General features: G+C 48.0%; 3 protein-coding genes across 3 annotated transcripts; 1 reads left to right on the forward strand and 2 right to left on the reverse strand.

Annotated features, from left to right (window-relative positions):
• Nucleotides 1–440: 440 nt before the first annotated feature.
• LOC131287360 (thiamine transporter 2-like) lies at nucleotides 441–2,323 on the forward strand. Its single transcript, XM_058316402.1, has 3 exons — nucleotides 441–566; nucleotides 650–1,208; nucleotides 1,263–2,323. The coding sequence occupies exons 1-3, from the start codon at nucleotides 441–443 to the stop codon at nucleotides 1,901–1,903; spliced, it is 1,326 nt and encodes a 441-aa protein (XP_058172385.1). The 3' UTR covers nucleotides 1,904–2,323.
• A 1,149-nt stretch (nucleotides 2,324–3,472) lies between these two features.
• LOC131284419 (MYND-type zinc finger-containing chromatin reader Zmynd8) lies at nucleotides 3,473–9,969 on the reverse strand. The gene is made up of 5 exons (XM_058313273.1): nucleotides 9,229–9,969; nucleotides 8,871–9,122; nucleotides 6,945–7,116; nucleotides 4,512–6,868; nucleotides 3,473–4,432 (listed from the first exon to the last, which is right to left on the reverse strand). The coding sequence occupies exons 1-5, from the start codon at nucleotides 9,967–9,969 to the stop codon at nucleotides 3,614–3,616; spliced, it is 4,341 nt and encodes a 1,446-aa protein (XP_058169256.1). The 3' UTR covers nucleotides 3,473–3,613.
• Nucleotides 9,970–11,763: 1,794 nt separating this feature from the next.
• On the reverse strand, nucleotides 11,764–22,295 carry LOC131288739 (E3 SUMO-protein ligase RanBP2). Its single transcript, XM_058317911.1, has 7 exons — nucleotides 22,018–22,295; nucleotides 20,440–21,621; nucleotides 15,306–20,375; nucleotides 14,775–14,917; nucleotides 13,808–14,685; nucleotides 12,164–13,171; nucleotides 11,764–12,083 (listed from the first exon to the last, which is right to left on the reverse strand). Exons 1-7 carry the CDS (start codon nucleotides 22,084–22,086, stop codon nucleotides 11,776–11,778), a joined length of 8,658 nt encoding a protein of 2,885 aa, XP_058173894.1. The 5' UTR covers nucleotides 22,087–22,295; the 3' UTR covers nucleotides 11,764–11,775.
• Between the last annotated feature and the right edge of the window lie 285 nt (nucleotides 22,296–22,580).

The following is a 22,580-nucleotide window of genomic DNA, read 5'->3' on the forward strand; positions in this document are numbered from 1 at the left end:
GGGCAAAGTTAAAAAATATTGAATTTGATTTATAAAACTCATTCTGGGACGAATTCGTGTTCGCCCTGATAAGTATCTTAATGGTATATCAAGCTATCATACCCTTAAGCTATTGTCTCTTATTTGTAGATTCAATACACGACCGTGAAAAATAGATAATCGCGAACCAAAGGTGATAAGACTACTTGAATGATTGCCCCGAACGATTCCCCACGGTCATGGTGCGACATTGTAGTTAACTGCTAAACGATCACGATCAACTGCATGTTGTCGGACAACTGCTGATAGATAATCAATTACAAGCACTTCGATTATTTTATCGTTACAGATTGGATCTATCTTGTATCTAGATGACTTGATTTTCCCGCCATAGCATATATTCCATAGATTGTTTACTTACAAATATTTATCATTATTTTCGCATTCTTTCGTAGAGCACAATGCAACCATGGTTGAAAATATCCCTGCTACTGTGTACGTTTGGCTTCCTGAAAGAAATTCGCCCCAGCGAACCATTCATCGTTGACTATCTTGCCGGACCATGGCGCAACCTAACGATGGATCAGGTACCAGGATTTTCTGCAGCAAAAAAGCACCAAATGAACCAAACGTGCATTAACAAACCTTCCTCGTTGATTCTCGTTGTCAGATTGTCCAGGAGGCGTTTCCAATCGGTACGTACTCGTATCTCGCCCAGCTGGCCGTAATCTTCCTCGTGACGGACCTGTTACGCTACAAGCCGATCATCGTCGTCAACGGGGCCGCCGGTATCATCGTGTGGAGTATGCTCACGTGGACCACATCGCTGGACGCGCTCAAAGTGCTGGAAATCTTCTACGGCACCTACTGCGCGGCCGAGGTCGCCTACTTTAGCTACATCTACGCTAAGGTGGACCGGGAGCACTACCAAAAGGTTACATCGCACACACGGGCTGCCATCTACTGTGGTCGCTTTTTCGCCGCCAGCCTAGCGCAGCTGCTCGTGCACTTTGAGGCCATGGACTACCGGCAGCTAAACTTCCTGTCGTTGGCTGCCCAAATCAGTGCCACGCTGTGGGCACTCTTCTTACCCTCGGTCCCAACGAGTATGTACTTCCACAGGCGAACACTGACCGAGCCCACCGGTGGGACCCATGAGGTGACCGGTGTTGATCACCCGTCTGATAAAAATGGCCGAGACGATCGCTCGGATGAGAGCAGAGTGTCCGGTCATGGGTTCAGTCAACGGCTCCGTGCACCTTTTAGCGTGCGGATGAAGGAAGCGTTCGTCCTGCTATGGTCACACTTTCGAACGTCCTACACCAATCGCAGTGTGCTGCAGTGGAGCATCTGGTACGCCCTGGCAATGGCCGGGTACATTCAAATCCTCGCCTACGTGCAAGCACTCTGGAGTTCGATCGACGAAACGCAACCGGCCGTGTGGAATGGGGCCGTCGAAGCAGCTCTCACGCTTCTCGGTGCCATCGTGTCCCTGCTAGCCGGGTATCTGCACAGCGGCTTCCTGAAGCCCCGCACGAGCCTGCTCGCGCTCGCCGTCCTATCGTTTGCTGCCGGTGGTGCGATGTTTCTGGCGACGAAAACGAATGACCTGATAGTGTCGTACCTCGGCTACATGATCTTCTGCGTGCTGTACGCGTTTGCCATTACGGTGGTCAGTGCGGAGATAGCGAAAAATATTGCAGACGATTGCTTCGGCCTGGTGTTTGGCTTCAACACCCTCGTGGCACTGTCGCTGCAAACGCTCCTCACGTTCTCTGTGACCGACGCCGATGGATGGTTCGCGTTAGACGTGTTTGGGCAGTTCACTGTCTTCAGCAGCTACTTCCTGGTACTAGGTGGCATTTACACGGCGTTCCTAGCGGCGGAAATAATCAGCAGTATTTTAAGACGCTCCAAAACGTAGAGATACTTATGCTAGTATTGTCCGCGTAGCAAATAAACGATGAGGCTGATTGGTTGGGAAATCGATAGTACAAAGCAGTTGTTCTCTGGCACCACTGTGAGACCATCTGATAAGACGTTCAAGGCACTCACATCGCTGGCGCAGTGAGCCCACGAGAGATGACCACTTATGTAAGAACGCCATGAACAAAAACACAACGGCATACCACAAACAACACATCCGGTGGTAAAAGTATTGTTGTTAGATGAATATTCTTCAGCCTATAAACTGGTCGCTCTATATGTAAAACGTTTAACGTTTCCGCTAAGACCCACGATTCTCCACTGTGAAACAAAAGGTGCCCTGTACTTTTCCTGAAAGGGTTTCGACAAATAGTTTACAACAGATAGTTAAGAACTGATATATTTTCAATAAAACAACAAAAGAAATATAATATACCAATGGAGCCTAAGCCTTATCGCATCGTTACACTACACCCCATACAACATTAAATTATCATCAAACCAAGAAGGAAAATTCATTTCTTACATTCTTTCTTAGGAAAGTATATTCAATATCGCTTAAAGTTGTTGTTTAAACGTAAATACGTTTTTCTCTTTTATTAAAGCTGTACATCGTTTAATCCTACTTATCGTCGCAAATTGTTCATTTTGCCCTTTATCATTAGTTCAAATTGAAAAAAAGGTCTGAATAACTTCATAATTGTAATTTTGTTTTGTTAATCGAATTGTTTCGATGATTGCCTGCTTCAAATAAAGCAATGATATTTAGTTTGTAAAATAAAATTAGAGAATTCTTAAACATTTGATTATAAAAAGAGTAAGAGTATAGAAAAATAAGCTGAGCTTGTTTTGTTTGTTTGTTCGTTTCGGTAAACTGAAGCTGCAAAATCATTGACCGTCGTCATTGAACTCGCAGGAAATCTGTTCATATCATACGACCGATAGCTGCCCGCTTGTTTTTGTTACTATCGTGGATGACGACGCACCGTCGTGTTGGGGGGGCTCGATCCTGTCTCCCCATTGGAGCTATTTTTGCTGCCAGTACCGGTTGCATTCGGAACGCACCCAAGGATGGCAGCAGAGTGTATCGTTCCGATTCTGTAGACCGGCGGGTCGAAGAACGATTCACCGGTGGAAGTAGCGCTGCCCGAAGCCGATTGCACGACGATTTGATTCCATACGCTCGGTGCGCTTGAACGGCTGGCAGTGGTGGAGGGGTTGCTATCGCGTCCGGTTGGTGTTAACGTTATTGTTGGCATTGTGGGCGTCAGCGGTGCCGTCGATATAGGTCTTCCCGGATTGCTATTGCTCACGCAAGTGGAGGCAAGTGTATAGCCAGCCAGCAACCTTCTCTACGGTTTCGGAAGTTGATGCGAGATATATCACAATGCGAATACGAACAAACCGAGTATGAAGAAATAAATGCGAAAAGGTGACGGTTAGAAGTAACTAAATTTGTTGCACACAACGCTAACACAACAGCTTACTGGCTTATACGTTTTGGGAAAGTATTAAGAAGGAAGGTGGTAGAAAATTGGCAACAAAAACTGAATACAAAAACAGCACCTGTTTCATTACAAAATAGATTAAATGCTTAGCACACCGTCACGTAACCCGTAGCATACGTAATAATTTCATAATCTGGGTATAACAAGGTCAAATTTAAAATTAAAAAAGAAATGGTGCTTGACAAAGCCGTGCTAATTTGTTACGGAATATAAACACAAGGTACCTCTGTACTAAATTCACCAGCCGGTGTATCGCGGGTAGCAATTGATGTAGGGCTAGTTTGTAGCTGCTTTCGTTGCGTTTGAGACGATCCCGTTGTTGCTGATGGTTTTGCACTACCACCACCATTCACGTTATTAGAATAGGGATGAGAGTCGAACCCGGTTGCGTGACTTTGGACCGAATGGATTCGGGGTGTAGTGTAAATGTTTGAACCCCCGGCAACATTATTAGCGCCCGGGCGAGCCACCATCGATGAGTTCGGTGCCATCCTCATACTTCCAGAGTGCGAAAAGTGCTGATCCTGATGCACGCCAGGCGTTGTTTTGATGGTCGTGGGGGAACTGGCTGGCATTCGTTGGCGTACCTGAACTTTAGCCTTTGAGGACGAAGGGTACGGGCTGACGAATGAACCACTTCCTTCCGGAGACCTTGGAACAGTGTTAATCTTCGTTCCTTTCTTCATCTGCTCGCAGGCAGGTTCGTGCTGGGGCCAGTGATCCATCTGGCACTTGTCCGAGCAGTAGGCCGTATTCCAACAGCAATAAAAATTTGCCTCGAGATGGCAGCTTCGGCACCACATGGCCTTTTTCGCCTTAGCCACGCTTCGAATTTTGTCAAGCCGCAAAGTTTCTATCTGATCTTTATGCTCTTTCTTTAGTCTTTCGATCGTCAGACTATGCTGTTGTCTGGTCTGCTCAAGCTCCAATGTTAGCTGAACAACCTTCGCTTTCAACAATCCGTCATCTGCTAGCTGCCGTAAGGTGTGCTCGAGCAAACCGCGAGATTTTTCGGCGACCTGTATATAATAATGAGAGACGAAGGAATGCAGATGAATACACGTACAAATGAAATGTTGGAAAAATGAAATACTCTACCTGACTAGCATAGTTATCGAGTAGTTCGGTAAACGATAGGTTGCTCTCAAGCTCTCCTTCTTGGGAACCACTCGGTTTGGGTTGCAAAGGCGGCAGGGTGCAATTTCGCTGTGAACCTTTTCTTTTCATATTCGATCTTACAGCAGCTGGAGATGGCTCTGGGGATCCTTCATCAATCACGATGACATCTTGATCCTCTGGGAGGGAGCTGCAGGCATTTGAATTGTTTACAGTTCCACAATTTCGGAGCATCAACCGAGGACTATTTACACTTCCAGTAGAGACAGTTGACTGTTGTGGCGCAGATGTTGCAGGCGCCAATTCAGTGGTCACCGATGGGACGCCCGATGCCGGCACGGAAACTGGCGACATACGAAACGGTTGTTTGTAGTTAGCAATATTTTGCACGTTTAGTGGCAATTCCTGATGCCTGAGGCCGGGAATCGCAGCGGATGCTGGTGCCACGCCAAGATGTTGCTTACTGCTGCTGGATACACTTTGTTGTATTAACGTTTGAGTTGGTTCCTTTACGGAAGCTCCTGTTGTCGGAATTGAAACTGGTGCCGCCATAGGGTGTTGTTTACTTAGGACTTCACTTTGCAGTACCGCGAATTGCTGCTTAGCAGGTTGAGTCGCCGCCACGGAAACTGATGCCAGTCGGGGCTGTTGGTTGTTGCTAGGCACGCTTTGCAGCCCCGTAGGAGGCGATTGAGTATCGATGGATTTTTCAAGGTTTGGCAACAGCACCATTGATGCTCTGACGACTGTTGTTTTTTGTTTGCTGGAAGGAAGCTGAATGTTGGTAGAGCTTGCCGGAACAACAGTACACGAGGTGGAAACTGGTATCTTTGAGGCCTCCTTGTTGCCAACCGTACCATTCGACGACGCAGTGCAATTATTGGTGAGACGGACAGCTTCCGCCGTAATATTTGGTACCAATATTATTGGCGAATTACTTTCCGGTACACTGGCCTTCGGAACGATGGTCATCATTGTGCTCGATTTGCCTATCGAGACCGGACCAACACTATTTCGGGCCACCCCAGGAAAAGATTTTCTCGCCTTTTGATTTTTGGAAATATTTTCCGATACGGGAGCAGGGCGACCTCGTTCATGCGTCTGTTGCACAGTGGCTGCGGAGATGCTTTCAGGGGAACCGCCAGATAGCGATGCCTTTTCATACTCGTCGTCAAGTTTTTCTACCTTTATCGGTATTGGGACGCAAGGTACTACTTCAGCATTGCTGGAATCTGGCGAAGGATTGCAGGCTTTATTACGTGTGGTTGTGGCAGTAGGTGGAATTTCTTTAGATACATTAGCTTCAAGCTGCTCGTTATTTTTACGAGGTAAAGGAGACTCGTTCAACCTGTTGTCATCTTGCTCAGGCGGGGTTTGGTTATCTGTTACCTCGGCGATATTAACATTACTGTCCGTCCCATTCGCATCCGAGCTGTTCTTTGCTTTGCTTTTGTTTTCCGCTGGGGAAACCATAACCGACTTGCGGCGCTTAGAGATGTTTTCCGTTGCCCAGTTTCCAGAATTGCGATGTATAACCAGCTTGCCAACCGATTCAGATTCCGAGGGGGATGGTTTTTGGAAGCATACACTCTTTCGTTTCTTTGCGACTTTTACATCGCTTTCTGTTTCCGGTACCACTTTTGCCTCATCATCATTCAGCATCGCCGCCTTCGACGCCCTGCGCGTGACGCGCTTTTGGTTTGGTTTGTTGGCAGAATCAGTAGAAGAAGATATATCCATCGATACTGTTCCAGTAGACGATGGTGATTCGCCAATTGATCCCTTCGATGTATGAGCAGTCATCTTTCCGTGGTTATTTACAATTTTTATCTTTATCATAGGTGCGTTGGATCTGTTTTCTTCAAATGCATTGGGAACCATCTCCTTCAAATGGTCGTCGATACGGGTGGGGTCCAAAGGAGTGCGGTATGGAGCATAATTAAACGACCCAAAACGTTTAATAAGGTTTTCGATATGCTCCCCTGCCTCAAATAAGCTCTCACTCAGTTGCTGTTTCTTTGCAGATTTCTGTGGATTAGGACTTTCTTTCGAAAACAGGTAGCAATCCTTCACCGACACCCAGGCACGGTCGTGTTCCCCGAAAAATCGTATATCCGCCTGATTGTTAGCGTTCACGCTCATCAGCTTTCCGGGCCAGTGCGGAAACCCCTTTAACTTGGCCCATACCAACAAGTGCGGGTTCTTGCAGGCTTCTTTAAACCATGTCGCCTGCTTTCTGTGAACATTCATATAACACTCACGACACGTTTCCATATTTACGATCTGTAATCTGCCAACTTTATACAACACCTTAGCCACACTTAATGTTTTAGAATTGTCTGCAATATAAAAGAGTACGTAACATATGAGAAGGTATGTATGAGATAATGGGAACATGATTTCTTCAGCACTTACCAGAACATATTGTTATGTTATGTACAATCCAGTTCAAGTCTGCCAAAAACTCTTCTGTTGTACTGTATTGTTTTGCCTTCAACTTGTTTGATATTTCCACTAAATCCATATGATGTGTTACTCGTTCATATGACTTAATCGCTGCCTTATCCAAAGGATTGAATAAACGGTTCTGTTTAGAATAAAACAATAGCGGCGAAAGAACATATCAATTGTCTACAACGATCTTCATCTTCAGTCATGTACTAGATTTAGCAGATTTAGTGGTATATTTTTCTCCCATGGAAAGCGCCAATCTTTTTTATAGTACCGTAGAAGCACCATGCTTGGCGCGGGTCCAAACTTGGCGCACTTTTTAGTATTTTCTTCGATATTAGACTATTTCCAAAACATTTCAGCCTAAAATATGTAGTCAAATATTTGTTTATGCTTGTACAATACATCCGCATCAAAACATGTTATAGAATGTATATTTAATTAAATGAAAAATTCCACCCACAAGTGCGCAATTTTTTTATTTTTATATTAATTTTGAAGCGAAAATATTTTGCGTCAAGTTTGGCTCCCAGGGTTCCTAATTATTCACCGTGGAGAATATGACTGTTCGCACTGCTAGATATTTTTGAATCATAGAAGGCTTTGATGAATGAGATTATAAAAGTTAGCGATGAGATAGTTTTATTTTCACGAGAGAAGCAAAAGTCCGTGGCAAAAAAGTTAAATTGTTTTTTAAATTGCTGTTGAAAAGTGTTTCTATTGTTTTAAGTTGAATTTTGAATAAAGCTGTTGAATTCAATGAACTACATCCATTTTGTTTTAAGTGCGCCAAGTAAGGAACATTGCAAAAACAATGCGCCAAGTTAGGAACATAACATAATGTGCCACACAAAGGGCTTCTGAAACATGAATAAATATTAATTTAAGAGTTTCTCACTTATTTTACTTGTATTCTATGGTAGTTAGGCTAGCGCTGCGCAAAACGTAGTATGATTTGACCGAACATTGATTTGGTTATTCAACTTTTTATGCAGAATTTCCTTAACTGCGCCAAATATGGTACATCTACGGTAGCGTTATATGCACAGCCTTTCACTAACCAACCGTAAAATCCCCCAGTGTACTTGGATAATCAAACGATACAAGCCTACTGTAAAGCATTTCATATAGCCAAACACTACACTGCTGGATTTGGCTGTTGGTGAGTAAAACATTCGCTATATGTACATATATCAACAATTTTTCTTTTATGAATGAGTAAATACAAAACTGACATTGAACCTGCACTGTAATCTAGACCATACTTTGCTGACCTGATATTTTAATAAAAAAGGTCACCAGCCAGCATAAAAGGGTTAGCATCTTTTGTTCAAAATAATATACATAATACTTTAGACAACAATCGTTGATTATGTAAAATTAGAAGATCAATGGAGCAACATAAAAGTTAAATATGAATTTTACTGGACAACATATCTAACAGCCATAAATGCTATCAATGAATAAACTGCACACATACTCAAACATACAATTACATTTCAACACTCCTACAGCAGCAGCATCTACTATACAGTTTTGGTGACGGCTAGTGAACCTACATAACCATAATGTTTAACGCGATAAAACAAAATGGCAGCCAACAGGATTGACAAAACTAGTACACATAAAAAAGTAACAGCGAAATGTTTAACTGGTACTTGTTTTTTGGTTAGGGCATGATTAGGCGGAAATTACATTGAAAACGTACTGTTGCTCATCCACAGCTTTACATTTGTTATCATGGAGTAAATAATAAAAGGATGTAATGATTTCTTTATAGCAACCTTAGCTAATAAACACCCCAGAGTATCAGGCTCAGTAGTGCAACTACAGGAACACATAACTAAACCCATCCATTATTAAATTCCTTATATATATGTGCAAGCTTACCGCTTCATGATTACACAACAGCATCTCTAGGACATACTGCAGGCAATCGTGCAAGTTAACGTAGCCTTCGGTAGGAAAAGGATTGGTTTCATGCGCCAATGACGATGATTTGCACTCCTGACAGGTCCAGTTGTCATCGTTGTACATCGGTCGTGTACAGCCTTGGTGAAAGCTGCGAATACAAGAGTTGCAGCCAACCAAACTTTCTCCTTTGCTTTGCTTACAACGGAAACAGAAGCGATCGTAGCCGGGCTGTAAGGAGATGGAGTCGAAACATGCATACGATTACATTATGAACACGAAGAAAAAGCTACCGTATTCAAAATCCTCAACCAATCGAGAAACACAAAATAATTACCTTCGGAGGTTCCGCTATTGGTCCAAAAGATTCGTCTAGCGGTTTTATGGACATTATTCCATCGCTACCGAATGATGATAAGCTATCATTCGCCGTCGTTGGCTGGTCATGGGAAGTGTCCTCTCCCACCGAATCGTCCATTGCTTCGGCACCTTTGTCGTGTAAGTTGTGTAAGAAACGCTGATGCTTTAATTTGAATTCTTCATTATCTGAACGCATACCAGTACGTCTATTAGTGACTCCGACTGTGGAGGGATCGTCCTCCGCGACGGAACATCGGCTCTGCAGCCGCTTTCGGTGTGCCACTGCAGGTGCAGCAGCAGGTGACACCTGTTTAGGCGCACTCGTGCAAGCTGGTGATGCGCTGTCGGAGCGACGTTTACGTAATTTTCCTTGCTGGGATGCGTCATCTAAATACCCCGCCAGAACTTTCGATTGGGATTGTGTATCTTTTAGAATTTTTATTTCCCTGGACACTTTTGTTGTCCCATCTGCCGAAGGGAAACTTTTATTCTGCACTTCGAAATCATCTTTACCAATGCTGCTAGTAAGGGCCGCTGGTTCTATCGGTTCCGGCTGTGCAATACTGCTTTCTTGCTGCGGTTGGTTTCCGGCAGTACCATGTTTTTCGCTTGCATCAGTACTCGGCACGATGTTTCTAACTTCTTTCACGGTAGGCTGAACATAAGTCTCGAAATTGTGTGTGCTCTGCCTGCGGAAATGTTTGGCCACATTCCTCATTTTTCCACCGGCAGCCACGTTCTCATCGATTAATTGATCAACATTGGCTAAATCAATCCTACGATCGTGTGTGCTCTTCCTTTTCGAAGATTCGGAAGTGGTATTCCTAGGTTTTTCTACGCTTTTCAACCCTCCATCGGTGGACCATTTTCTGATCACAATGGAATTTCGCTCCGCACTGTCCTGCGCGGTACCGGGTTTTGCAGCCACTTTGTATTGTATATTACTCATTTCACCCGTACCGAATGATTTTCGATAATCAGACTTGTCCGGAAGCTCCTCACTGGGTTTATATATGAACGTAGGATATTTAGACTTGGGTTTATGAGAGTCTTTTCTTATTTTCTGTACCATAGTACCGAAGTCAATGCCATTGAAAGGATTATCCGTTGCTTGAGCATCTTTGCTACTTGCTACTGCTGTATTTTTGACGTCTGCTGCGATCACACGATCGCGATCGGGAACGGCTTTGGGAGTCACATCTCCAGTTGTACTCGTACGGACGGCTAATACCGGCGCTGGCTGTGCAGTGGCCGTGCGGATCGCGTCTTGTCGGTCTGCAGACGCAGTTACTTTCACCCGCATTTCACCGGATGACATGCCCGGTCCAGGTGACAGCAAAGATGGGTTACAAGACGATTTTTCCGATGCTTCGTTTTACCTGCAAGATGGCAACAAGGAAATTGAATGAAACTTATTACCTAGAATTCACTGTTGATACCACGATTACTTTCTATGCAGTACTGCCAACACAGCGTGCTATTTTTTTTAGCGGGGCTCACTTTTCACTTTACTTCACAAAAAAGATACATCCAGAATTCATACATTCGCTTTTTTGTATCGAAACCTACGATTGGTGGTAGCCAATACAAACCTTGGCACTGGTTGAGAAACGCAGAAAATTAAAAATTTTACAGTCCACGGTGTACTAAGATGTCACTCGAACCTTCTGCTTCCTTCGAAGTTCACAAGAATAATGAAGCTCCGTTTGCTAAAATGCCAGCCGCAAACAACGTACAAGTGTATGTAGTGGTGACGGCTGAGTACGGCCTACAACAATTTCTTAGACACTGGTCACAGCTTTATACGGCCATTGACGGCGAAATCGAGTTTTTGTTTTACAAAATACCGGAACTAGAATCGTTTGAGCTGTCTAGTAAGTGGCACATATTAATATTCACTATATTTCACACGACTTTGTAGGAGATTGGATACGCGAATCCAACATTAAGTGCTGCTGCGTACAACTTTCCTTGTCCGTGAATCGGTATTGGTGTTGTTTTGACATTTCTCTACAGGTAGGGATGGGGGTAAAGGATAAAGCGAAAAGTCCAGGAGGACGTGCGGTAAAACGAAGATTACTTTTGGGCCCCGTTAAAAAAAAATAATATGGAGCATAGAGAGAAATCCATTCCAAAATATCCATACTTATGTAGTACATCCATTGCAAGCCAATAAAAAACAAAACAGTGGATTTACGCCATTTTGTTGTATGTCTTATTTATTGAATTTCCATTGAATTTATTTCGTTGTGTTGCATATAACAATTCTTCAGTAATCGTTACTTCTACCTTACACCTAAAAGAGATAAACGACATTTCATGTTATTCTAATGCGTACCGTATCGCCGCGGGAGTCTTTTAGCGAGCAGAATGTTATCCCTACTCTGCCGTTTAGTATAAGCATAGGCATGCGAACGAATAGATGGTATATGGAGTACTATACGAAGTCATACGACGATAATGATAATGAACAGAACTACAGAAATCCGAACCTATTACAATTTCACGGTGCTAACTCCTAACACTAATCCTGGTCCGGCTCAAGATCTGGCCGGGAGCGCAAACTCTCCTGACACTGTTCCACCACACCACGAAACTGGTCGGCGATGGCCTCGTTCTTGAAGCGAACTGCCAGCTTCTCCAGCTGACCTGGCGACTCGGCGTGATTCATTGCACCCCACATGAATGCCTTGGCAGAATTGTTCATTGGGGTGATGGCGAGCTCGGCTGTAATGGCATGATTCAGCACGAGCTTGTGGATCTGCTCACGCCGCAGCAGGAGCCGGTACGTGTTGCGTACAGGATGGTGTAGGACCTTCAACTCACCAACACCTTCCAGGGGGAGAGAGAAAGTGAGGTTAAACAAAGTTAAAGTGGGCTGGTGCATTAGAATAAAATAAATCGCTACAAACCTCGTTCTTTCCATTCCTTTGTATCTGAGTCGTACCGGTACAGCTTGGCACGATCTCCGAACAGTTTCGTCTCATCCTCTTCGCCCGTACGGACTTCGATCTCGTCGGGAAGCTGTATCACCGGGGCGTAGTACGGGTCGTAGTTTTCATCACCTGCTCCAGCACCATCCCCACCCACCGAGTCCTCCGCATTACCATTGTTACCGGTACCTTCGGCGCTGCTGTTTAATTTCGCCGCTGCCGAGCGTGAAAAGAAGTCCTCTTTCACCGTCAGTCCCACGAAGCCTCCTACGCCTGTTGGTTTGCTGTTACTACCGCCGGGCCCTGCGACAGCTTCATCTCCTTTCTTCATGAACCCACTGAAGTCCGGGCTGTTGCTCGCAAGGGACGCAAAGCTCACATTATCGTCCATTTTGAGCACCGGTGCTGCCTCAGTAGATTTCCCGAATGGAGATGGAGTGTTGGTCGTCAACGGAGATGCTGCGTTGGCCTGTTTAGCAAGGCCGCCGAACGTGAAACCACTGCCACCAAACACGGATGGTTGTTTCAGCGCGGAATCACCGAATCCGGTAACGCTACCAAAAAGACCTCCACCCGATGTGGTGCTGGTGGTGTTGGCCGGTGCGCCGGCAGTCGACGTTGGTGGAGTGGCAAAGATGTTCGGCCCACCAAAGATGTTAGTAGTGCTTCCGGTCGACCCAAAGCCGCCGCCACCGCCACCACTACCAAAGCTGACTGAACCGAACAGACTACCGCCACTCTGCGCCGGTTTCGCAGGTGAAGGCGTCGTTAGGGTTGCCTGTTGCAACAACGAAGTGACGGTAGTCGTGGAGGAGGGTTTGGACGTAACAACTTCGACCTTTTTCTCCCCGTCGTCCGTTGCTGTAGTACCAGCCGGAACGGTGGACGAAGGTGGCGAAACGAATGATGTTTTCGGAGTGGTGTTGAGTGACGCTGAAAAAATAGATCCACCACCACCTGCCGAAGACGAACCAACGCCAGTTGAGCCTAAAAGTAGTAATAAAGTAAAGTAGTAATAAAAAAAAAGTAGTATAAAAATACAGGTTTTTTGATTACAGCGTCTTTCATCTCACCTAGCAACCCCGGCAGTGTACGTTGAGCATCAAAAATGCTAGCCTACAGTATAAGTATTTGATGTTGAATCGTCAAACCTCTAAATTGCAACAAAAACGGATCAAGTAGACAATTCGTGGCTTACTAGGATCTACCAAAATGATAGTTGTCGTATGGATGTTTGTAGCAGACACGACCAGTCGAGGGATGCGGCAGGTAAAAGTAGGGAAAAATCACTTGCCGGTGGAAAATATACTTTTGCGAGGATTGTTGTGAATCGCGCTCGTTTTCTGATGCGAAAAAGCGATCATAACCTACCTTATCCTGTACCTTTCAACTGATCGTGTCTACTACAAACATCTATACGACATCTATCATTTTGGTAGATCCTAGAAAGCGATGAATTGTCTACTAAGCCGTTTGTGTTGCCATTTGGAGGATTGACGATTTAACATCAAATACTTTACAGTAGGCTAGTACTTTTGATTGTCTACGTACACTGGCGGGGTTGCTAGGTGAGTATAAAACGCTGTAACTCGATTCAACAGTCCGTAAAGAGACTGAACTTACTTCCAAATATTAACTTATTGTTGACGTTAGCCCCTCCCGACTGATCTGTGTTCGTGGTGGGGCTCTCACTGAAAATGGAACTGTTCGCCGGGGTAAACGGAGACGACGACGACTTCTGCTCGGATGACAAAAAGTTACTGGTAGCATTACTCGCAGCAAAAACTGGAGTCGTCTTAGTAGCTGCTCCGGATGAGAATCCAGCAAACAGTGCTCCTCCTCCTACTCCCACCGCAGCAGCTGTACCAGCGGCTGTAACCGTAGCCGGGTTATCTCCCGCGGTGGATGGTGTGCCAAAAGTAACTTGCTTCGGAACGAGCTTCGGAAGCGGTTTCACATCCTTGATATCGATCGGTAAGGGATCATCGTCGGCATCCGTCTCGCCTACGAGATTCCTGCCGTCCACAGTTGGAAACACATATGCATCCGGATCGCATCCGCGACATCCCACACAGGTTGTCGCGGGGCAGTCGAAGAAATTATCTGGTAGCTTTAGCTTCTGTGCCGTTTCGCGCTCATTCAGCGATATATCACTTAGCTTGGAAAAGTTCAGTTCGCCGGTTGCACCGCCGGGTGATGTGGTGGACGTGATCGTGGAATCGTGCAGTTCCGATGATTTAGCTCCGCCGCCACCGGTGGCTACCTGACTTGTGCTTGCGGTCAGCTTGCCACTCAGTGCATCAGTGATGGCATCGCGGAACTCTTGTGCGATATCGGTCGACTTGAAGCGCAGGCAGAAATTCATCAGCTCGAACGCACCCTCGGAGAAGTCGTTCGCTACAAACTGCCACGATTTATCGTCCTTCTTCGAGTAGCAAACGTCCTCGGTCAGCGCGTGATTCAGACAGATCTTTAGGACTTGCTCGCGGCGCATTACAACTCTACGAAAAAAAAGACAGCAACAATGAATCACATTTGACAAAAGCAAACAATGCGAACTTTGATTAAAAAAATGTGGAGAATTTCATACCTTAGTTTGCCCGTTTCTTTATGTTTCAAGATTTTTACATCTCCGATGCCACGTTCCTTCCACTCCGAGGATACGAACCGGTACAATTTGGCGCGATGTGCATATAAAATATCCTCGTCTTCTTCACCGGTTTTCACTTCGACCTATCATCCATTTGCGATAGCATTATATGAAAAATATTAGTTAGTTTGTTTAAAAAACAGCAGAGAGGTAATATGTTCACCAAAATCTTATTAACGAACATCATAAATAAGTATGTTCCATGCGCTCGCACTCAATAGCGGGTGCGCAAATTTGAGCAAATCGATTTTCCACTCGCCGACCGAAAAATACATTACAAAGGTTACTTTGTACTTCATGTAAACCTAGCATAATGCGTCCTATTATACATAAGGGAAGTATCATTGCCTACTGCATACAAGCCGTTAAACATTATAGTTTAACGTCTTTTATCCAAAACTACGTTCGAGGACTTGCCAGTGTGAGAACAGTTGAGTTGCGAAAATTTTAGATCTGTAACTAACGGCTTACCTTGTCCGGGAGTGGGATTACTGGGGCAAAGTAGGTGTTATTCTCCTCCTCCGTGACGCTGTTGTCACCGCCGGCGGCACCATCATCGTCGCCGGCGCCTCCCTCGGTGGCTACTCCTGGTCCGGTCGAACCCCCGCTCAATGTGCGTCCTGGCGATTTCGGTTTAAAAACAAACCCAAACGTTGCCTTCTCCGGCGGGTCTAGCTTGCTGATGGCATCTCCGCCACCGGAGGTTAGCTTCGAACCAAAGGATAGACCACCGGCCGGTGTGGGAAGTTCGAACTTAAACACGGGCTTAACAAGCCCTCCCTGGCCGAGACTGTCCGATGACTGAGATGCTGCTGGAGTAGCAGTCGCCGGCTTCATAGGACTACCGAATGTAAATCCACCAGTTCCCCCGAACGCCGGTGGTGGTTGTGGTGTAATAGATGCTGGAATTGAAGTAGGCACGGTGGATGCTGTTGAAGTGGTGGTGGTTGCCGTCGGTCCAGCTACCGCCGATGATGTTGCACCAAAAGTGAAGCCGCCTCCGGCGGTGAAATTAAACTTTGGCATAGTGTCGGCTGCTTTCAGCAGCCCAGCTACCGAAGCACCGGCCGGTGTGCCACCAGTATTGGCCGACTTTTTCGGTACAGTATCGTCTTTCGGAGCTTCGCAGCTGAGACAGTAGAGGGTGTCGGCTGCGTTTGACAGATAGCACCCGTTGCACGTCCATGCACCTGGTTTCGGTTTGAATTTATCGCCAAAGCCTACTCCTCCTCCTGCAGTACCAGTTCCAGTCTTTGCCGGAGTGGATGTTACCACCACCGGCGTCGCTGGTTTAACCGACTCATCCTTCTTAACGCCGAAGCTTGGTGTCGTACCGGCCGTGAGCGCCGTCGTTTGTGGCATACCGAACGTAAACTTACTGCCACCGTCGGCCGGTGGGACAAGACTACCAAACAGGCCTCCCGCGGGTTTCGATTTAGCCGCCAGGGTGGTACTGCTATCGTCCTTCTTTGAAGGATCCCGCGGTCCATCACACGCGAGGCACCGGCTAGCGTCGGCTTTGTTGTTCACGTAGCACTGGCTGCAATCCCAGCTGCCCGATTTCGGTTTGAACAGATCACCAAATCCAGCGCCACCAGCACCGGCAGTAGCCGCTTTCGTTGTTGCTGCTGCCTTCGGGGACAGTGTGTTCTGAACGGTAACCAGAAAACGATCACGTTCGTCGCCGGTCTTGAAGAACGCGGCAAACGTGATCGGACCCTTCGCCATCGGATAAGCGGCATCCTGTGCTACGGTCCAGGTACAACCATTCTTTTCGATCGCGCCGAATTTGGTTTCTGTGGCCAGGATCTGATTAAGGCAAACGGTGGGTAGCGGGGGCGGTTTGCGCAGTAGCAATCGTACCGTCGCCGCCGCCGCCGTCATCGAAGATGAGACGCAAGGAGCAAGGAGACGCAAATTTCCACTCGACACACCGCAGTCCGTCCACTCCTTAGCCTGTGGTTGATCTTTACGCTTCAAGCCAACGATGGAAACCTCGTGGGTGCATTTGAAATCCTTCTCCTCAAATCCTAGAGCACCGCCGCTGGTGTTTGTGTTCAATGAACCGAAGATGTTACCAAAGCTAGCCGGGGCTGCTGCTGTGCCGTCCGCCCCTTGCTGTGCCGCCTTGAAAGTGAATGAAGCGAACGGACTCGGTTTCCCGTCGGTCTGCTGCGTGGAGGAGGCGCCAGTCGGCTGCTCGCCGGTGGTTTTGGCAGGTGGTGTGTAGTTCTTCGCGAATGTAAACTCCCCGAACGGCTTCGAAGTCGAGGTCGGTGCCGCCTGAGGCGTGGTGGTGTTAGTCGTAGTGCTGCTGCTGCTGCCCTTGCCACCCGTCGACTTTGGAGTGCTGCTGAACGTAAAGCTCCCCGTTGTGGTTGGCGGTGGTGCCGAAGTGGTGTCTCCAGCGGATGAATCGCTTCCTCTCAGGCGGGCCACCTCATTGCGTGCCGCCACGAACGCCTCGTAGAACTGCTTCGCCAGATCGGCACTACCGAAGCGTGCGCAGAACGACTCCTTGCGCGGTTGCTCGTCGGCAAAGTCCATCGCCGCCCAGATGTAGCACTCGGGGCGCTTCTCCATCGGCTTGATGATCAGCTCCGGCGTGATGTAATGGTTGGCGCAGATCTTGTGCACCTGCTCACGCCGCATTACGATCCGATACTTGCTCGGATCCGCCTTCGAGCGCAGAATTTTCAGTTCACCCAGTCCGCGCTCCTTCCACTCGCGATCGACCAAACGGAGCAGCTTCGAGCGCCCGGTAAACATCTGCTCCTCGTCCTCCTCGCCCGTGCGCACCACAATCTCATCGGGCAGTGGAATGATCGGCTGGAAGTCGGGGCGCGGATCGTACTCGGGGGCACTGCCCGAAACGTTTCGCGCGTCATCATCGTCATCGCCATCGTCCGCACCACCGTCGGTTACCTTGGCGGCCGGCGAAGCGGACATCAGATTGGCGAAGAACGATGGAGACGAAACCGAGACGGAAGCAACCGGTTTAATTGCCGTCGGCGCGGTGGTGGCCGCCAGCGAAAACTGCGGCGTAGTGTTAGATGATGCCGCCGGTGAGATAGCTTCCACTGCCTTTGAAACGTTCATGCTGCCGCCGGTCGTGCCCTGACCAATGCTGCCTCCGGTGTTGCTATGCTTGATGTGCTGGGGAGGAATCGTAACGCTGTATGTCGGCTGTACGCCACCTGTACCGGAAGCGAACGTGGAGCTATTACCACTCGGTGGCGGCGGTAACGGATCGGAGCTAGTGATGACCACGTTCACCGGTGCTCCGCCTTTTACTTCGACCACTGGTGGTGGAAGGTGGTGCGCAGGAGCTGGAGCAGGAGCTGTCACACTACCGGCCGACACTGCCACACCACCACCACCGCCACCAATGCCGGACGGTGGAATGTTAAAAGTGTTGTTGTAGGTGTTGTTCCAGCTGCTCAACAAAGCGGGCGTTTGGAGCGACTGCTCGATCGAAAGGCCGCCCGCCTGTTTTTGCATTGGCGTAGTATTATTGGTCGTACTGGGAGCCGCAGCTAGCATCGCCGGTGCTCCGGGGGGTGCAACTGGCGGTGGTGGAACCTGCTGTGGCTGGTACACAGGATTATGATAACCTCCGGCGGTTGCCGCCGGAGAACCAGCTGCAGCCACAAGCAGACTGTCCGGATGCTGGTACGCTGCTTGGTGCATCGGTGATGCTCCCATCGGTCCCATCGGGTGACCGCGTGATGCTAGAATCTGCACCTGTTGATGTGGGGACGACGCGACTTGAGACAAGTAGTTCGGGTAAGCGTTCGCGTACAGGGCATGATAGGGCGTTTGCTGAGGTGGCAGACGACCAACGGTGGCTGCCTGATGATAAGCGGCAGCAGCTGCTGCTGCGGCCGCGTTATTTTGGAACTCGTCCATGAGATACATGTCGTTCATGGCCTGCATAGCGGCGGCCGTTGCGGCGGCAGACACTGTCGATGGCTCATCGATGACTGGCGCTGCGCCACTCGAACTAGTTCCGCCACCGACGGAAGTTCCACCGACCTTTTCGGCAGGTTTTCTATAGATGTTCTCCTCGATCTTCACTAACCGATCCTGCATATCGCCAACATCGTTACGAATTCCCAGCACATCCTCCTTCACGAACGTGAGTGTTTCCATCATCTGTCTTATGAGTGACTCTAGTTCGTTCGTCTTCGCTAAACAAACCGTAGCAGCCGCAGTCGCAGCAGCAGTGGCTGTATCGCGATCAGCATGACCGGACATTGCGCCAGCGCCACCGGCTCCACCGCCGGCTATCATTGGGTTTGTCAACGAAGAGGTAAACGATTGGAACTGATCGCTATCGTCCCCACCGCCCCCGTTGGCGGAAGTGTTAAGACTTCCATCCAGCGAATCGTTCAACGATGACAGTCGCTTCAGCTCGTTCTGTACTACAAAGTTCAGCGGGTGGTTGCGATCGATGTACGGCAACTCCAAGTAGCGCTGCGTCTGCCGGATGCACTCGCGGGCCCGCTCCGAGTAGAACTTCTTCGCCTTCAGCGGCGTCTTGTTCGATTCATCTAGCTTACGGAACGCTTCGGCGCGGAAGTACGCTGCAAACGGCAGCGGTATGCCACCAAAGTCCTGCGTGAACTCTTCGTACCGACCGTGCTTGAAGTACACGCTCGCAAGAAACGTTATGGCTGTCTCTGCTAGCTTCACTGTCTCATGCTGGCAATCGTATGACTCGATGCCATACTTGAAGAACATCCCAGGACCGGTACCGAGGCTAGACGATTCGCTGCGGATCTTCCAGAGCAGCACACCCGCACGGTAGACGGCCTCGGCCCGACACTCAACATAGCGTCGCTCTTCCGCCGTAATCAGCGTACTTCCGGACGCGCGCTTCGCGAGAACCTGACCGAGCTTCAGCAACACGATCACATCGCACAACGGTGCACCAGTGCCGCGGATCGCTTGTAGACCATGCTGCAGCAGCTGCCTCTGTTCCGCCACGCTGGCCGCCGCATCCTTCGCCGTGCTGCTCCGAATCAGATGATAGGCCGTGCTCCACCAGTCGATCTTGTTGTCTTCGCATAGCAGCGGGATAAGGTTGGCGGCCGGAAGCAACGATGGACGACCTTGCTGCTGATGATGCAGATGTTGCCGCGCACCGTCCAAGTTGCTCTGTGCCACCAGAATTGCGCAGTAGAGGAACGAGTCCATGTCGAGCTGGTTCAGCGTCTCCAGGTTGCAGTTCTCGAGGTTGTTGGTGGAAAAGTTCAGCCGCGGGAAGGCTTTGCAGCGTAACTCGGACAGGTTTTCGGTGCCCATGACGAGCCCGAGGTAGACCAAGTACGGAAGCGACGAAGGGTACAGTGGTTGTGCCAGCTCTAGATATAGATCGAGTTGTTCGCGTTTCGGCAGCACATACTGCGGTTCGCCGAAGGCAGTTCCATCCTGGACGAAATAGGACGCCGATGAGGCCTTTGCCGACGGGTCGCCGGAGGGGTAGAGCGAGCGAAACACCTGCTTGCGCCATCCGGGATCGGAGCATAGTTGACGAACCTACAAAGTAATACTAATAATAAATACCAGGATACCGTAGGTTCAGTTTTTCATACGAGTATACCTGATTAATGAGATCATCAGCTGTTGTCCAAACCTTGGACTCGGTGACGCTCTGAATCTGAGCAAGCACTGACACGTCAACGCTTTCTTCAACGCACGACAGCACGGTACTGCCGGCCTGGCAGCACCGAAATGCGGCCTGTTTATTCCAGAATGCCATGACGTGACGTGTCGACTCATTGCTCTGCTTCAACCACTGCTCGTCCGGGTCCGGTACACCGCACTGGTATGCCAACAATAGCAGCGCCAGACATTTCTTCGTGGTATCCCGAGAGCGGCCCACATTAGTCCCGGTCTGATCCTGTGTTGAGCCTTTGAACAGCAACGATGCTGAATACAGCAACAGCTGGCCGCGATAGTGACGCAGATACTCGTGCGCCATCTGCTTCTGCGGAGCCGCATTGCGGCCCTTCTCAGCTACCTGTCGAAGCGTCTGGTCCAGTTCGTAAAGTTTGTGAGCCACCTCCTTCATGTTGCTACGTTTGATAGTTTCCATCGTGGAATCGGCCAGCAGATTAAGGTAGATCTGCCGATCAAGCACGATCGCCTGCAGAAGATAGTAATTCCAGTGTTTCTGTTGGCCCGCTGGCGACTCGGTGTACTTGGCCAGCAGGTTGGCCACACCGTTCGTCCACTCGATCGACTGCAGGAACGAATCGGAAAATTTCATCTCCAGCTCGAAACAATACTTGAACGCTTCATCCAGCTTTTTCTCATCGATAAAGTAGTCCACCAACCGGACGCGCAGGGATGGATCGAGCGGGCGCGCAATGATCTCCTTCAAAATGATATCCTTCACCATCTTCTTGTCCGTGGTGGCATCCTTGTTGGCGACCTTTAGCTTCAGGTTGAGCACCGCCTCATGGTTGATGCGTTCGGATTCCGCTAGATCGCACCAGTGTTTCGCTTTCGACAAATTCTTGCTTAAATTTTCGTCCATCAGAAGCAGCTTACAAACCTCCGTAATCAGCCCTGTTTGCTTGGAGTCCAGCTGCAGGGAACGCTGATACGACGTGATGGCCCGGTCAAACTTTCGCTGTTTCTCGTAGCACTGGCCGAGCAATTTGTGTGCTGAAGCGCTGTCCTCCTGCACCGACAGATAGCACGACAACCAGTGCTCTGCGCTGGCAAATTCGTTCAACCTAAAATACTGCCGGGCGATAGCAAGACCCCGTAGGTAGCGCTATAATTAAAAAAAAAAACAATAAACAGGTCAATAAACAATATTATACTGTTGTCTCGATTTAAGAATTATTTTTCCTAATCAAAATGAACAGAAAATGGACATTTATCGCTCTGGGGAGGATCAATACCTCACGCAATGAATCCTAACCTCAACCTTAAACTCGAGACAAATACCGATACTGCTCGTCTCATCACGATTTGGACAAAGACAAGAAACACGAGAGATCCTATTCTGCTTAAAAATGCCCGTATTTTCTTATCGTAAACATCTTGCATTTTACGGGATACCTTAACCACAGAATAAAATTGACAAAAAAATAACCTTCTAGAAACATCATTGTGCCAAGTACAGTACTTCTCCAGACGACGCTCGTCACCCGTTTTTCCATCTTACCTCATTTTCCGGCAGCTTATTGAGCGATGTTTTAACGTGTCGATCGATATCTTTCTTAGACGAGAACATTTTACAACCAATTAATTGTGGTCAACAGTAAAATTAACATCAAACTGGGGGAAAAATATATCCACCCCGCGAGTAGCACGACGCAAATCGATCGCAGCGACAGATGATGCTACTTTTGTGTGCAAAGTCCGTTCTAAGTTGATTATTACACTCCAAGCACATCAAAATGATCGCAAGTTGTTCAGTTTCGGCAGAATACCCCACGTTTCTACGCTTCACGATTTTGCAAAATAATTCCACGAATCAAGGCTTCCTTTACTTCCCTCAGCGGCTATTGAAAGTTTGCGAAGTTCGGCGCGAAGAACCGGTGGTAGTTGCGACTGGCAAACGGCGGAACGAGCTGTCGCTCCCGGTGAAAATGTAGCGCATCTTGCATGTGTCATGCTAACTGCTAACGAATTTAAAATGTATGACCTGTTTTTACCTTTAAGTGGTTCATACAAGGCACCTTAATATGTATGCATTAGTTTATCTGAAAGATTCTCATCAATTTT

The sequence above is a fragment of the Anopheles ziemanni genome, chromosome 3 (assembly GCF_943734765.1).
Source record: "Anopheles ziemanni chromosome 3, idAnoZiCoDA_A2_x.2, whole genome shotgun sequence".
Lineage (NCBI taxonomy): Eukaryota > Metazoa > Arthropoda > Insecta > Diptera > Culicidae > Anopheles > Anopheles ziemanni.